This window comes from Syngnathoides biaculeatus, chromosome 12 (assembly GCF_019802595.1).
Source record: "Syngnathoides biaculeatus isolate LvHL_M chromosome 12, ASM1980259v1, whole genome shotgun sequence".
NCBI lineage: Eukaryota > Metazoa > Chordata > Actinopteri > Syngnathiformes > Syngnathidae > Syngnathoides > Syngnathoides biaculeatus.
Genome location: NC_084651.1, coordinates 13,705,328 through 13,722,631, shown reverse-complemented (window position 1 = coordinate 13,722,631; position 17,304 = coordinate 13,705,328). Strand labels below are relative to the sequence as shown.

The 17,304-nt window shown below is 39.9% G+C and overlaps 1 protein-coding gene across 1 annotated transcript in view; it reads left to right on the top strand.

The window, feature by feature from the left end:
- The window catches only part of col21a1 (collagen, type XXI, alpha 1), a 34,175-nt gene continuing 16,871 nt past the window's right edge, over nt 1-17,304 (top strand). Inside the window, exons 1-9 of the mRNA XM_061837008.1 lie at nt 1-100; nt 473-534; nt 6,938-7,063; nt 7,146-7,706; nt 8,501-8,666; nt 8,728-8,956; nt 13,216-13,389; nt 15,760-15,837; nt 16,574-16,657. Coding sequence (XP_061692992.1) covers nt 6,967-7,063; nt 7,146-7,706; nt 8,501-8,666; nt 8,728-8,956; nt 13,216-13,389; nt 15,760-15,837; nt 16,574-16,657 — 1,389 coding nt within the window. The 5' untranslated portion in view covers nt 1-100; nt 473-534; nt 6,938-6,966. The remainder of the gene's footprint in view (nt 101-472; nt 535-6,937; nt 7,064-7,145; nt 7,707-8,500; nt 8,667-8,727; nt 8,957-13,215; nt 13,390-15,759; nt 15,838-16,573; nt 16,658-17,304) is intronic.

The following is a 17,304-nucleotide window of genomic DNA, read 5'->3' as shown; positions in this document are numbered from 1 at the left end:
GCGCAATCCACCGGAGACTGCTGGGGCTAAAGGGGTCAACCAGGCCACGGCGGGCAACCACCAACACAGGACAAGGTTGGATGTCACCTGCTCTTGGCAGGTAGGAGGATATTTGTACATACCAGACCAGAAGAGAGCCATTGAAAGTCGTACCCAGGAGGATAAACATAGTACTGTTGAATTTTAATCAGTCATATGCAGGAAGCAGTAGCTATCTATCACCTTGTCTTTTTATGTCGTCAGTGGAAATGTTCTATGTTCTCACCAAATAGAGTAGGGAAGGTAATCTCTATCATTTACAACTACCGTATGTGGTACAGATGTAGACACGCCGCTGACGATACCATACACATTTAAAATATGTGCAAAGCGACTCCTAATGCACTACCGTGCGATTCTTTTCAAATGTGATGCAATATGATTTGCCAGGAAAAAGTTGCAATACTTTGCTCACTTTTTTTTTCCACGTAAGAGGCACCTCTGGAGCATGTAGATGTCGCTGTTTCCGAAGAAGCTGGAGCGGCTGACCACACTGTGAGTGCTTAGATTTGTTGCTTTGCTGATGCACAGCATATTTTCACAGTTGTTTTGTAGCAACATTGGACCTCAGGAAAAGCACTGAGCCTCTACCAAGAGACCTTTTCTTTGTTTAGACTAACAATACAGTAGTATGGGATTTGATATAAACACCGAACACCGGAAACAACATCCATATAAGCACACCCGGAATGCATGTACAAATACAACTACACAACTGTGGGCAGCGACAACATGGAAGTCAACAATGATAAATAAATACAAATATTAAAAACCACTTAGCTGGCCTGGACTCGCTTTTTCCCCGACATGTTAAAATTGAGCTGACCTCAGCATTCCTCCACTGGATGATGTTGGCAGTTGTATTCACATGTCCCATATTGAGACCATATTTAACTTTCCACAGACTATATACATCCTTGATTAGTTCATTGCCATGACATCAAGTTCACAGTGACAGAGTCACGCTCATCTGTCCGTTTATGGTGCATTGGCAGCCATCGGATACCGTTCTTGGATATCATTTTTTCCTCTTTACGCTGCCATGAACTATATCAATGCACCGCCACAAGAAATCTGAATTGTGTCACTTGTACACCAGCCAAAGTGACAAAGCCAGACTCTCTTTACCATCAATTACACTTGCAAGAAAATTGATTTCACAGATTGAAATGAGATTTAAGGAGTACATCGCAATTCATATACTCTACTGTGCACCCAACATGATCATAATGTTTTGCAATAATGTCCACCCTCTCCATGCAATCAGCACCAATGAGTCCGCCGAGATACATTATTCTTTTTAAGTACTGGAATCAGTATCACTGAATGTTTAAGGGTTGAATGCTGATCCCAATGTTTGTGACAATACTTTATGGGGGAGGGGAGAGATCACAGCAAAAGTGTGCTGATAAATATGGATAAATGACTTTGTCACAGGGGATGTTGCCATTTATGCTGAGCAATGCATCTGCAATTTAGTGAAAAGACTCCAATTTGCGGGTTGTTCCTGTGCTTGCCTTGCTTCTAGAAATGTCCATGTTCTCTGCTTATGCCCTCAGCAATCTGCCATTCCAAACCCACAACACTTGGAAGGAGACTGCTCTCATTACTCTTATTTTCCTTCTGGACCATCAGAGATGGGCTGTCTGTTGTACAATTTCATGCTCTCCTTATCGACTTCTCTTTCCACCCGTGTTAATTGTGGCTGGCGCAATGCCACTGTGAGTGTGGCGTGAGGGGGGTGGAGAGGAGAAAGAAGAAGAACAGAAGCACAGCCGACTGAGGGAGGGCCTTCTTTCATTCACCAGACAAAACGTGTATTTCTTCATTCACATTCTGTCAATTCTGGACTGGGAACAGTAATGATCACTGAACTCTCTCGGTGAGGAGGATTAACAGGCATTGCCAAAAGGTCTTGGAACACTTACAGGTAATATCTTCCAAAGATTCGGGATGCAATAACACCTGTCTGCAGACTTCTTATGTGCATGATGGTCTATGCGTCAAACGTGTCATTTTAAGTTGTTTACACTTCCACATTGTTCAACGATTTTGATTGTATTGTGGTTAGTTTTGTCAAGGGCCAACTCAATGTCAGCTTTGATTCAAAGTGCTGCACGGGTGCCATGTTGAAGTCATTAAGTGCAATTACTGTATCTGTACTTTGTTTGTGCTACTGCCAAAAATGCATGCTATCATCAAGGGAAGTTTCCTTGTGATCTCAGGTCTGATAAATAGATTATTTTTTGGTTCATATTTTCATGAATCTCTGCAAGAACATCCTCATCAAATGCAAGCTGCATGTACACACACTCACACATTTTCTGAGCCACTGATCCTCACAAAGGTCGCGGGAATACATATATTTATATATATATACTGTATACCTGTATCTATTATAATGCCTAGCATACGAAGGGGAGTAATCTATTGAACTTGGAGGAGTAAACATAGAATTTGGACGTGCTGGTTGGAAAGCATTAGGACCTCTCTGACCTAATGCTTTCAAGACTTTTGGATGTTGAGTAGATTTCGAAGGAGAACGACTAAGATTTCTTGGCCTTCCGTCGTTGCTTGAAGAATTTGGCATTGGTAAATGTCTATGGTTTTGGCTGTAGATCAGCAACAGAAGTTGTTGATTTTGGAATAGAATAGCTTCCTTTTGCCAAATTTGCATTACATAAATGCTGTATAACCTCACCGTTACCAACTCTTATGGATATAATATTTTAACTGTTACATTATAGTAATTATACACTTTACATATTGCACATATGACTTAAAGTGAACTTTCCAATGTGGCAACAAGGTACAATTTGGAGGTTAAATTTTCTTTAAAATAAATGCTCAAGCAAAATTAGTTCACACAATCATGTACGTCAGACGAGATACAGTATCAGCAAATTTCAGCTCAGTGAACACAAAACTGGTTGAATGCAACAGCATAACGCATAGAAAAATGAATGAATGAATGAATGAATGAATGAATGAATGAATGAATGAATGAATGAATGAAAATCCCATGATATCTCATCACCCCACATAATTCATCACCCATGCATACCTCAGTTTTGTCTCCCATGGTGTGAGCTGAAGCCTTCCCCAGCTAACTCTGGGCGAGATCACACAAATAATGGTCTTTTTGTTTTGTTGGATTATGCAATTATACATGATACTTGTTTTTAGACATATGACAGTTATTTGAAGCCTCACAAGATGTTACTTTTCAAGTGTAATATTACAGTTACTAAATTATGATAGTTTCAGCCTGAGCAAATGAATGAAACTTTTCTTTTAAGTCAGCAACTTAAAGTTAATTTTGGATTGTGTTGAATTTCAACGGTTCCGCTGTAATATCATTTTAAATGTCCCAAACTATTTTCAACTAGGTTTAAAAACAAAAAGACTTACATTACACTTTTCAAAATACTTATTAATCAGATGCTGCAGTCATTACTGGAAATTCTTCTTTAACTTTTGAGTGGAGCACAAGTTGGGATTTGGAGCGATCATTTTCTGAATGAAGCCCGCAGCTGTGAATTTGGCCCACAACAACCCAGATATAGACATCTGTGTTATACGTGTATTTGAATGCAATGTAACGCAACATGAGTTGACTCGCTTCTAATTCCTTGCTGTAACCCGCTTTCGCTCATCATGAAGTACATGTGTTTGGAAGCGACGGAGCTTCGGGAATTTGACTGTCTGACGGTGTAAATGAATTCCATGTGGTTTGAGCGGACATGTAGAAACACTGCATTTGGGGGAAAGTCATTGGAGGGGGGCGGGGGAGTTGTCCAGGCTGCACCTTGCCAATGAGGGGATTTTCCAGCAGTCGCCTCCAAATCTCTTCTGGGGGAAAATTCTGAATAAAATGTCTTTCACAACCAGTTGAAGCCATTGTTCAACAGTGTCGTTTCAGTACCGAGTTAATATTGTGGAAAAACTGAGTCACATTTGTACTGGAACCCTGCCTTTGTTTGAACAGAAATGGATGAACGCTAAAGGCGAAGGGTGAAATCTCAGCTACTGTTTGGTTGATCTTGATGGGCCATGAGCTGAAAAAAGATTGGCATTATTGCCATTTATAAGCAAATGGAATCTGTGCCAGAAGTTCTGCTTCTTACAGTCCATGGCAGAATATCTGGTCCTCATTTGCAACTGCTTAGTTTAAGCATGTCAGTAGTTTCTCTCTTCCATGTGTTTGAAAGTGGCATCATCTAATGGTGCGACCGCAGAATCGACTTTGATGATCAAATGTCTGCTGTCGGCTCACATGCGGCTCATTCATCAACTTGCTTATTACATTTCAGCTGTAATTTCATGAGGATGGACGTCATGATAAAACCACATGACGTTCAATATTGTGAGTAGCATGCACAGTGAAGTTAAAATGGAATCTTGCATAATTAGAGCTGGCTGACTGTGTAAAGGCAAAGCCAATATTTTTGCTGTTGTGCTTTCTTTAACATTCCATTGCATAAAAAAATACATCATAAATTAATTAACATCCACTTGCATGAACTGCTTTGTTTTTCAGACAAGTGCTCAACTGGTCTCATGCAGAAAGTGAGTTCTGCAGTCATTTCCTGCAGTTCTGAGATTCCCCACTCAGTAGCTAAATACCATAATCATATAATTATGATGTCAAAATGTGTTATGCGAAATACCAAAAACACAGAATGTCCACGGGTCTGGCATTAACATTTATTGTCCTTCAAACATGGGACTTAAATTGTATTTTTTATGACGTAAAATAAGTGGAGTTTAAGCCAGTGATTGAGAAAACATTGACAAAACAAGTCAATTGAATGCACAAAAAGTTCAAATGGCTACTATATTTGTGAATTTTCATTACTTCTGTCTCTCAGCAAAAATATTTTAAATCTGGTGAGCTTCCCCCTAAACATGTTGTGGATGTAAGGTGAATTTTTGACGAGTGCTTGTGCTTTTCTCAATGTTAAGACATAGTCCATTCTATCACATTAGTGACCACTTCCTTCCCAAAAGAATGCCTTGGATCAATATGCCAACTCATGGGTTATTTAACCAAACTTTACCACTTACATGTAGCTACATCCATTAATTAAATCCATTCAACCTTGACTGCAAAATTTACCATCGCCAAAGGCAAAGCTTTGAAGTTTTAAACCAGTACAATATTTCTTTTAATTTAATCATAATTATCTTAGACCTGAAACTACTGTATGCCTGGAACTGGGATGTCTTTTAATCTGATTTCCTTTCATATTAAAAAAAAAAAAGATTCAGTTGACATTAATAGCCTGAAGCTGATGGAGTAGGCGTGCAAAAAAAAAAAAAAAAAATCTGCTGAAATTGCACTGGGAAAAGGTTGCATAAGTGTTGCGAAGAAAGCCTATGGGATGGTCAGAGCAAAACTATAACACATTTGTCAATTTACTAGAGTAAAGGCAAGATGGTTGGAGGGAAAAACATCAGAAAACAGAGTATAAATATTACTTTGGAAAGGAGTAATTGCTATTTGCACACTGCCTTTCTGGCAAACTGGTGCCTCACTGATTTTCTTGCAACATTTTCAGCTTCCCCTGACAAACCATTAACGTATATTAACTTAAAACTAAATTGCTCTGAGGTGTGAACTTGAGGGTTATTGATTGAAAACTTTGGAGCACCTTTAAAAACACAGTTACAAGTTGCTTCAGAGTTCAAAACAAACAAATACAAAGGTGTTTGAGTGTTTCTTTATATGTGCCCTGCAATTCCCTGTCAACCAGTCCATGGTGTGCTCAGCCTTTTGCCTGAAGTCACCTGACAGCCAGGACACCCACAACCCTGGTGTGGTTAAGCGGTATAGAACATGGGGGGATGAATAATAATATTATTCCACAATTCATCATCCATCCATTATCTACGATGCCATCCATTATTTACGATGCATGTCCTCAGTAAGTGTTGTCGGCAAGCTGGAGACGATCTCAGCTGATTTGGGGTCTTCAATGAATATAGCATCTTTTGGGAATATAGGAGGAAGACAGAGTTTGGAGAGAAAGCACGCCCAAGCACAGGGGGAACAGATAATTCATCATGTCACGAAAAAAGTTTTACTTGAATAGTGGAATAATAAATGGGGGACCTTGTAACCCTGAACAAAATAAGCGGTATCGACAATGAATGAATAGATGGATAAATGGGAGGAAAAATATCTAACATTTTCAAACATCCAGGAAAAGTATTGGCAAAATAATTTACGGGGAGTTATTTATAGTGTTTCGACGAAGTCTGTTCTCAGATTTTAGGGATGAACTGTAATCCCACAGGAAACAGTCGGCACTAGTTCAAGGGTAATTGTGGTTTAGCGGTTCAATATACCATTCATTTAGTAAAGCTGGAAGGCTCAAGTGAGGATTTGCTACATAACGTCAAAAAGGAAAATAATGCGGTGTGTTAAGAAAGAGGCCCCCAACCACTGGGCGGCAGACCAGTACTGGGCCACACAGATTAATTAATTTATTTTTCCAGAGTGTGAGACAGGGCAACACCCCACCTCGTTGGTAACCCTCTGTCTCCCCAACATAAGCACCGCATCAGGAAACTCTCGTGGCATCAAGCGTGCCTCGCGGGCTTCTGAAATGTGCCGCGAAACTCACCAAAGCAGGAACTTACCGTGTCCCAATTGCACGGTTACACCGATATTGCGCCTTCACGCATTCAGATAAAAGCTGTCCACTTTTTTAACACCTGTCGAGACCATCAGATGGCCAGTGTGAAAGGGGCTGCTTAAGTTCGGATAGTTTGCTGTAAAGATGCAAATTCACAGGTCGAGCCTACATTGAGCACCAGTACCTTACACATAGCAAGGCGAGCCAGGAAAAGGCCACCTTGGGCCTTTTAAGACATTTTCCCGCTTTCTCTACAGGTGCAACTGGAAATTAGTGCTGGGGCAGTATGGCTTACAAAACGACATCAGTGCCTTGTGTCTTCAGATGCCTGTGCTTCATGCTTCTTTATCGGCTTAGTGCAGCACAGGATGAAGACCTAAGAAGTAAGAACTGTTTTGTCCTCACTTTTTGTCCCTTTCTTTGACCTTTGCTTGCTTGTTGACTTTTGCTTTCTTTCCTCTTCAGGTTGTAGGACCGCACCAGGTGATTTGGTATTTATTGTCGATGGTTCTTGGAGTGTTGAAGATGTAAACTTTGAAATAGTAAAACGCTGGCTTGTCAACATCACCAAAAGCTTTAAAATTGGACAGAAATTTACCCAAGTTGGTGTTGTCCAGTACACGGACGATCCCGTTTTAGAAATACCTCTGGGGAAGTATTCTACAAATGAAGATCTCATCAGAGCAATGGAGTCCATCGAGTACATGGGAGGTAACACAAGGACTGGCACAGCCATTGAGTTTGCCGTAGAAAAACTGTTTGGCCTCTCTGAGCGTGGCCCGAATGGCGTGTCCCGAATTGCTGTTGTGCTCACCGATGGGAAGTCTCAAGATGAGGTTTCGAAGGCAGCGGAAACCGCAAGAAAAAAAGGAGTCAATTTATTTGCGATTGGTGTGGGATCAGAGACAGAGGAGGGACAGTTGAGAGCCATCGCTAACAAGCCGTTTTCAACTTACGTCTTCTCTGTTGAGGACTACAAAGGTATTTCTAGGATCGTACAAGTCATACGGCAGAAACTGTGTGAAGGTAAGTAGCTGCTTATCTAGGGTCTATTTGTACAACACTAACTGAAAAAAAACTGAAAAGGGTCCCTAGACTGCTTACCAGTCAAGTGCAGGTCAAATACAGTATAGACAATGAACTATTCCCAGTAATAGTTACAGCTATGTAACCCATGCAAGCACAGGCAGAACATGCACAGACCACATATTAGCCCAACAGAGAATCAAATTCAGATTTCCTGGCTGTGAGACAGATGTGCTTACCACAATGTCAGTGTGTTGCCAACATGACACTTTGAGTTTCAGCTGTGAAAACCTCCATTAAGATACAACTCTCCCAGGATAATGCTTTTTATCAACCGCCGTGGAGGACACATTTAACAAAAGGAAAATATTCCACTATTTCACTGTTTTACAAAGTGTTCCAGTGGACCCTGGCAAATTTGTGGTTCTCACCTGTGGATTTGTCCAGTCATTTGTTTTGCTTCCCTTTTTATTCTCCTTCCATTTTCTTTTCAATGGATTTAAATGCTTTCTTTTACATATTTTTTAGGGTGTGGGGATCAACCTCATAAATTATGATAGATGACTTACTTCACCAATTCAAGACTTTTTTTGTGTTTAAAAAAATCCAATTATAATGTCAATTATTTGTGGATTTTCGCTGTTCACGGTCTGCCCCAGTTCCCACCCACTGTACCCCAAACTAAAGAGTTTTAGGTTTTGTTGAATGTGTTTCAGTCAAGGTGAAGAGCTTGACTAATTAAATCTGAAATATGACTTGTTGTTCAAGTCTTTTACCATGTTCTTTTTTTTCAGAGACTGTTTGTCCTGCGAGAATACCAATTGATTCCCGAGATGAGAAAGGATTTGATATCCTTTTCCATTTAAATTTTGCCAAAAAAGCAAAGAAGACAAAAGGAACATATCATGGCACCAAGGCCTATGAGGTGTCATCACGAATTGACTTGAGTGAAGCCACAAGGTGATCATTCTTTCTGCATCGTCGTTAGGGATTTCAGGGCTGAGTTCATTTGTTATTTCAGGACGCTTTTCCCTGATGGCCTCCCACCATCGTATGTATTCGTTGCCACTCTGAGGTACAAAGGATCAGTGGCATTGGAGGAGTGGGACCTGTGGAGGGTCCAGACGCGTGACGGGAGACCTCAAATGGCAGTGACCCTAAATGGACTTGATGGCACCGTCCGGTTCACCACAACCAGTCACTCACTAAGTGGAACGCAAACTGCCTCATTTTCACGGCACACCGCGATGGTATGTAGCTGTGTCGGAGGGAAATTTGCTTTGTTAGTTTGGCATTGCTAAGAATTTAAATCAAAGTACGGAACAAGTTAAGATGACCCTGAAATGTTGCTGATAAATCCTCAAATGGTGCTGCACCATGTTGCCAAGGTAATTTGTTGCAACTATTGTGCTTCCAAATACTTGGGGGGACAATTGTAACGATGTAACCATGCAATGCAGTTCAAGTATACATCTATACCTTTTCTATCGTACTGATCCTCATTTGGATTGCAGGTGAGCCTGGTGCTTTACCCAGTTGATTTTGCGTGAGAGACGTTCAGTCTGGACTGGTTGCCAATTGCTTGCAGGACATGAAACAACCATTAACATTTACAATAAAGAAAATAAGTATTTGAACACCCTGCTATATTGCAAGTTCTCCCACGTAGAAATCATGGAGGGGTCTGAAATTTTCATTGTAGGTGAATGTCCACTGTGAGAAAGATCATCTAAAAAGAGAAATCCAGAGCTCACAATGTATGATTTTTTTAATGATTTATTTGTGTGATACAGCTGCAAATAAGTATTTGAACACCTGAGAAAACCAATGTTAATATTTGGTACAGTTGCCTTTGTTTGCAATTACAGAGGTCAAATGTTTCCTGTTCCTATTCAACAGAATACTAGCGGGCGAAAAGATGCCTGAAGAATGGAGGAAAAGTGTTCTAGTTCCCATTTTTAAGAACAAAGGGGATGTCCAGAGGTGTGGGAACTATAGAGGAATAAAGTTGATGAGCCACACAATGAAGTTATGGGAAAGAGTAGTGGAGGCTAGACTCAGGACAGAAGTAAGTATCTGCGAGCAACAGTATGGTTTCATGCCTAGAAAGAGTACCACAGATGCATTATTTGCCTTGAGGATGCTCGTGGAAAAGTACAGAGAAGGTCAGAAGGAGCTACATTGTGTCTTTGTGGATCTAGAGAAAGCCTATGACAGAGTACCAAGAGAGGAACTGTGGTACTGCATGCGTAAGTCTGGTGTGGCAGAGAAGTATGTTAAAATAGTACAGGACATGTATAATGGCAGCAGAACAATGGTGAGGTGTGCCTTAGGTGTGACAGAGGAATTTAAGGTGGAGGTGGGACTGCATCAGGGATCAGCTCTGAGCCCCTTCCTGTTTGCAGTGGTAATGGATAGGCTGACAGATGAGGTTAGACTGGAATCCCCTTGGACCATGATGTTCGCAGATGATATTGTCATATGCAGTGAAAGCAGGGAGCACGCAGAGGAACAATTGGAAAGATGGAGACATGCACTGGAAAGGAGAGGAATGAAGATTAGCCGAAGTAAAACAGAATATATGTGCGTGAATGAGAAAAGTAGAGGGGGAAGAGTGAGGCTACAGGGAGAAGAGATAGCGAGGGTGGACGACTTCAAATACTTGGGGTCAACAATACAGAGCAATGGAGAGTGTGGTCAGGAAGTGAAGAAACGGGTCCAAGCAGGTTGGAACAGCTGGCGAAAGCTGTCTGGTGTGTTATGTGACAGAAGAGTGTCTGCTAGGATGAAGGGCAAAGTTTACAAAACAGTGGTGAGGCCGGCCATGATGTACGGATTAGAGACGGTGGCACTGAAGAAACAACAGGAAGCTGAACTGGAGGTGGCAGAAATGAAGATGTTGAGGTTCTCGCTCGGAGTGACCAGGTTGGATAGGATTAGAAATGAGCTCATTCGAGGGACAGCCAAAGTTGGATGTTTTGGAGACAAGATTCGAGAGAGCAGACTTCGATGGTTTGGACATGTTCAGAGGCGAGAGAGTGAGTATATTGGTAGAAGGATGCTGAGGATGGAGCTCCCAGGCAAAAGGGCGAGAGGAAGACCAAAGAGAAGGTTTATGGATGTGGTGAGGGAAGACATGAGGGCAGTTGGGGTTCGAGAGGAAGATGCAGGAGATAGGCTAAGATGGCAAAAGATGACACGCTGTGGCGACCCCTAACGGGACAAGCCGAAAGGAAAAGAAGAAGAAGAAGAAATGTTTCCTGTAGTTGTTCACCAGGTTTGCACACACTGCAGGAGGGATTTTGGCCCACTCCTCCACACAGATTTTCTCTTGATCAGACAGGTTTCCCGGGCTGTCGCTGAGAAACACAGACTTTCAGCTCCCTCCAAAGATTTTTTATTGGGTTTAGGTCGGGAGACTGGCTAGACCACACCAGAACCTCGATATGCTTCTTACGGAGCCACTCCTTGTTTTACCTGGCTATGTGCTTCGGATCTTGTCATGTTGAAAGACCCAGCCGCGACCCATCTTCAATGCTCTGACTGAGGGAGGTTGTTCCCCAAATCTCAATACATGGCCGCGATCATCCTCTCTTTAATAGAGTGCAGTCGTCCTGTCCCATGTGCAGAAAAACACCCCCAAAGCATGATGCTACCACCCCCATGCTTCATAGTAGGGATGGTGTTCTTGGGATGGAACTCATCATTCGTCTTCCTCCAAACACGGTTAGTGGAATTACGACAAAAAAAGTTTTGGTCTCATCTGACCACAAAAAATTATCCCATGACTCCTCTGTGTTATCCAAATGGTCATTGGCAAACTTAACACGGGCCTTGACGTTAAAAAAGTCATACATTGTGATTTCTGGATTTTTCTTTTTACATTATCTCTCTCACAGTGGATATGCACCTACGATGAAAATTTCTAAGTGGGAGAACTTGCAATATAACAGGGTGTTGAAATACTTATTTTCTTCACTGTAAACCTGAGGGTGATTTTGAATCTTCAATTGACCCCTCCATACAGGGCACTTAACCACGCCTCCTGAAGTGACGTCACGCCACGTGCGCCTACGTCAGACAAACAAAAAAGGGTGACGCAGTAAGAAAAGAATAGAGCGAAACTGTCCGATTTACCGGCTGATTTCTCACTCGCATTCTTAGCTAACAGTGAAATATCGTTGAAAAGCAGACAGCAGGGCTTCAAGTATTTCAGTGAGGGGTATTTCAATGGTATTTACATGCATATCGACGGAGAAACCATTGATATTAGCACGAGATCTTTCCAGAGTCAGAGGAAGACCGAGAAGCCACATAATATAATATATTATAACCCAAAGACAAATTCGTCATTGACAGTTTCCTATTTTCGTGTTACATATCACACTTGTGTGCAGAATCTGTATATGTAAAGACAAAGCAACGTAAATTTGATAAACATGCCTTTAACTAGCTGTTGGTAAAAGGTTGTTATTTTCGAGGCTCTCTGCTGTCTGACAGGGCCGAAGTGGTACGCCTGTTTAAAAGTTTAACTGATGGTGCGACGGGTTAATGTTTATAGCAGTTGTGCTAAATCAGTGGCACCTTGCAGTTCGCTCCTTGTAGAGTTCATTAGCACGTAGTTCAGAAGACTGGAAAGGTCAGTTAAAATCACGACTCCTCAAATGTGTCTTGGCAGAAAAAGAAGGGAGTGAGGTTGCACTCGTCATTAGTCCTACACTTAAACAAAATACAGCAGAATATCTGAGCTTTGAACGTGACCAGCTGGTAATACAATAATAATAAAAAAAGACTCCAAAATGGTTGAAAGACGATTAACAGAATATTCCTGGAGGCACCAATAAATGGAGGCTCTGATGGATTTTGACATGTACACTCACCACAATTCACTACTTTTGCTTCATGATTTTGACATGTACTATGCTATTGCATATGATCATTTATTCGGTGATGTCAAGCCTACACTTTATTGAAAGGGGCACAATTTTTTTTTTACACTAAATAAAAAAACGGAAAATATTTATAATGATGAGAGACAAAATTTCAATATTAGAAAACTGTATCATTGTATCTTATTTGCAGCAGTAATAAAAATGAAAATGTTTGAATGCACCTTCTTTAATTGTTATGTATGCTTAATGTACAAAATCATTGAGTTCTCTTTTCACTTCTTCAGTTCCATGGATATTTGTGTCGTGTCTTTAACAGCATTTTTTCCTCCACTATATCAATTATCACCATATTTATTGTTGTTATTGTTCCCTTTGGCAATATATAACAATAGGATCTCAAGTAACTTTAAATCCTACCCCCATTCATTTGTCAGTGTCTACAAATAAGGTGTGGAGAGGATAAGCGGCTTGGAAAATGGGTGGATGGATGTTTGAGCTCAAGTAACCAATATTGGCCCTGGTTTGGCCATTGATTTAATGTCCAAAGTAATCATATATTGTTTTGTCTTTTTAATAGATCATTTCCTGTTGTTTTTTCCTTCTGTTTCTGACCAAAGAAACTGTTCGATGAGAAATGGCACCAACTGCGACTTCTGGTCACGGAGGAGGACGTCACTCTTTATGTTGACGACCTGGAAATGGAAACACTGACTTTGGAGCCTCCTGTTGGCATTTTCATCAATGGAAAAACGCAAGTTGGAAAATACGTCAGTAAAGAAACAACAGCACCAGTAAGCGCCGACAGATTGTCAAAATTTATCGTGGAACATATTCTTAACCCATTTTTAAGGACTGTTTTATAAAGAAAGCCATTTCCTGATGGTTAAAGAACTTCTTTTATACAAAACGTCCTTTAATCAGTGCAGTGATGACAAACCTCTACAGGAGTAACAGGAGTAAAAGTTGAATATTCATAACTCTGGATTTGCTCATTGTGGCAGTAGCAACAATTATGGTTACTGTAGTGAAATTGTGCTTCTGCCATGACTATCCATCAGCACAATGAGGTAGTTCATGTAAAATAATGGTGGCCTTATGGTACACCATGATGTACCATATGGTATATATTCTGTATAGTACATACTATGGTGTTCATAAAAGTTATTTGTGCATTGAAAACAAAAAATAAAAAAGGCACATCAGGGTGGCAATGTATTTTCAAATGAAAAACATTTTGATCAAGACCTACGAATATTCAAATCTCTGTTTTCATGGCACCGTCAAAATAAGTATAAAGTTTACATGGTAACTGATTTTTTAAAAATTGGTGGGACATTTTGGAATCCATTCACCGCTAAACCCCAACAAAATATCAAATGAAAACTTAATAATGGGTTTGTGTTCCATCGTTTCTGAGCCTCAAAGTCTTAAATGTTATCCTGTAGTTCCTCAAAAGCAGCCTCACTCAAATTAACTGTGTATCTCAATTCATCCCGACGGTGGATCATCTACTTGAAACAGACAGACGCCTTCGTTTTTCCACTGAGGAAAAAAGACAAAATATGGGTGATACAGATAATTATGTCCCACCATCGGCCCTATTGTTCAGATTGTTTGATATTAAAGAACTGAGACCAACTTAATCTCTGTTGGTAGCTCATTTGTTAACAAAAACAGCAGAACTTCATCAAATCACACAAACATTTTCTGAAGTGAGGAGACACTTTGTTCTTACTGGAAATGACCAAAGAAAGAGGCAAAAGACTACACTGAGATATTTATGAAAAATATGAGACATTAGGTATTTTAAAATTTTAAATTAAATGTAATTAATTAATTAATTTTAAATGTAATTTGAAAATGTTAAAAAGACAAAATTTTAAATTGAATTCAATTAATTAATTAATTTTAAATGTTATTTTAAAATTTTAAAAATAACTAATGTCTCATATTTTTCATAAATATCTTTTGCCTCATTGTTTGGTCATACTGGTATCCTGGTAACTTTGTACCACATAATTGACAGCATTCATTGGCCTCTTTAGGCTTCTAAGGAAGCGTTTGACTCACATGGAATTTATAATCTTTTATCAAAATATTCCCAAACCGAGAGCGACCATTTACAACTGATGTTACTGTTGATGGATGTATTGCACATGATCTACCTAGACTGCAGTTTTTAATAAGATCCCAAATACCAGGTGCTAAATTGCTAATTTATTCCCTCTAATTAACACATTGCACACTCTGGTGGCAACAGGTTCAAAAGTGGTTGCAATTGCCATGTTCAAACCAGGTTTTGTGCTTTCGGTAGATTTAAAGATTTTCAGCATTGCACATTTGGGAGGGTATGGGAAGTGCAAAATGTAGTTCAAATTGATGGAATTGGGAGCAATTTTAGGGAAGACTACCATTGCATAAAAGACAATTTTTGTTAAATTTTACTCGTCTCGAGTGTGCGGCAGTTGGATGCATGTGCACATATTCCATAATGTCTTTGGAATATGGTACAACAGCACAGAAAATTGCTCTGGATGAAGACAGCACCAATTTTTGTTTTTTTGAATTTTCATCTGTGACATAGCATGATACCTTCTTGTGACTGGCAAAGAAGTTAGCCCATGAATCATTCAAAACCTCCAAAAAGGGCATTTCTGAATACACACTATGTCACCATAATTTTGATTTTTCACATTTTGAAAATGTCCACACTAGCGGGAAAGGTGTCCTGTTAATAGACCAGCTCACACATCGATTCCGGGGAGCAATCAAGTTTTTTGCACATATAAATCAGGCAGACCGTCTTTTTCCCTGCTAGCCTGGGAGCACCTTGGGATACCCCTGGAAGAGCTGTACCATGTGCTTAGGGAGAGGGAATTCTGGCCTTCCTTACTTACGTTGCTGCATGGTTATATGAAGGCCTCCCTAAAATGACACCTTGCCCCTTCTGGAGTGAGTTATAGAGATAAACGCCCCCTCACTTTATGAGAAAGTACTGTAATTTTATTTGGGAGTTATAAAACAGTTCATAATAACAATTAGTGGCAAAGCGCAGATGATATTTGGATTACAACCGCATTTGATCACCGCTACCGGTTTTGTTAGCTTGATTTATATCGCCATTGATGTTTTAACTGGGTGTTGTTCCCCATTTCATGCAGTTTGAAATTCAGAAGCTGCGGATCTACTGTGACCCTGAGCAGAACAACCGCGAGACAGCATGCGAAATACCAGGAGTGGTACGTACTAGAGTCTTCCTGGGCTGGCTTTATCTTTATTCTTCCCAAAAGCAATAAAGATAACTTCTTCTCACCTAGATCTCACTCCTAGATCAACATCTGCTTCCACTGATACTCAATTTTACCATCAACTAACTGCCCATTTGGCATGAAATTATTTTACCAGCCCATACTTAACCATCAACTGTCAACTCAGGAGAAAGTCTTACTAAAACACGTGATTTTGTAAGTTTCTGTTAGTTGTTGGAGGGAATCCTTTTCTGGCCATCCAACTGTTGTGGTGTCCCATCGTTATATTGTTTGGAACTCCTTATTGCAGTCTTGCCATATTACTAATGCAAGACAAATTCAGAAGCCTGCACTTACAGATGTTTGCCAATCATTACAGCTGTGCTTTGCATCTGCTTCTGATTGACTTACTTATAAGTGTGCTGATCAATATCATTCTCACTATAACATCTCTATAATCAGATCAGCCTGTTTCATTTATAGCTTTTTATTATAGTGCTATATTGGTTTCAGCAAAAAAAAGGAAAAATTGATTGATATACAATGCACACAAATTTAAAATATTCCACCTTTCAACAATTTACTGTTACAACGAACAAAATCATCCACTCTGTAATGCAGATTTATTTATATGATTATTAATGTCTGCATACACAGTATATTCAAATCTATAAATGTCTATTCTACACCATGTAAAAGTCTTTTTTTTTTTTTTTTACTCCTGCAGTGTTCCAACAGTCCAGATTATGCTGAGCCAACTCAAGAACCTTGTGTTTGTCCTCCGGGGCCTCCAGGACTTCCAGGCATGAAGGTCAGTTTTTCCAAATAACACTTCTTATTATTCCATTTGAATAGTCCAAAAAATAATCTTCAGTATTTTAACATTACTGTTGAGTGTATCTGTAACCAACACTATCTGAGTATTGAGGCCTTACAAGTTTTTGCAGTGTTGCGTTTACATTGAGTGGAAGGTACATGTTCATAGGTTTTGTTCCAAATAAAATATGTAAAAACTACACCCAGCCAAGTGTAGCAGACAGCTTCTATTGCATGCAATCAGATTATTACATCGTTGTCTTGACGTACGGTGAAGAAGCACATGGTTCATTATCCGAGGCTATTTTTGTACACTGCAATCCAAACAACTTTAAACAGTTAAATGCTTCGATCACAGTGGGGTTAAGTTTTGCTTGACATCAGCTGCTTCTTTTGTCAAAAGGAATTACTCCCACCATTCAATGAGTTTTCTCTGCCCAATTTCTCATCTTGTACAGAAAAAAGACAACATTGTGATTTTCAGTGTGATTTTAATTTATACAGAAAATAATGCAACAACAGCTGCAAAGCAGAAGTTGCTTTTTTGTTGTTGTGTCTTACTCTTTTGTATATGTGTGATGAATTGTAACATAATGTCTACCACGACTTAAGACTGAGACTGTCAACTCTAGTTCTGGGAGG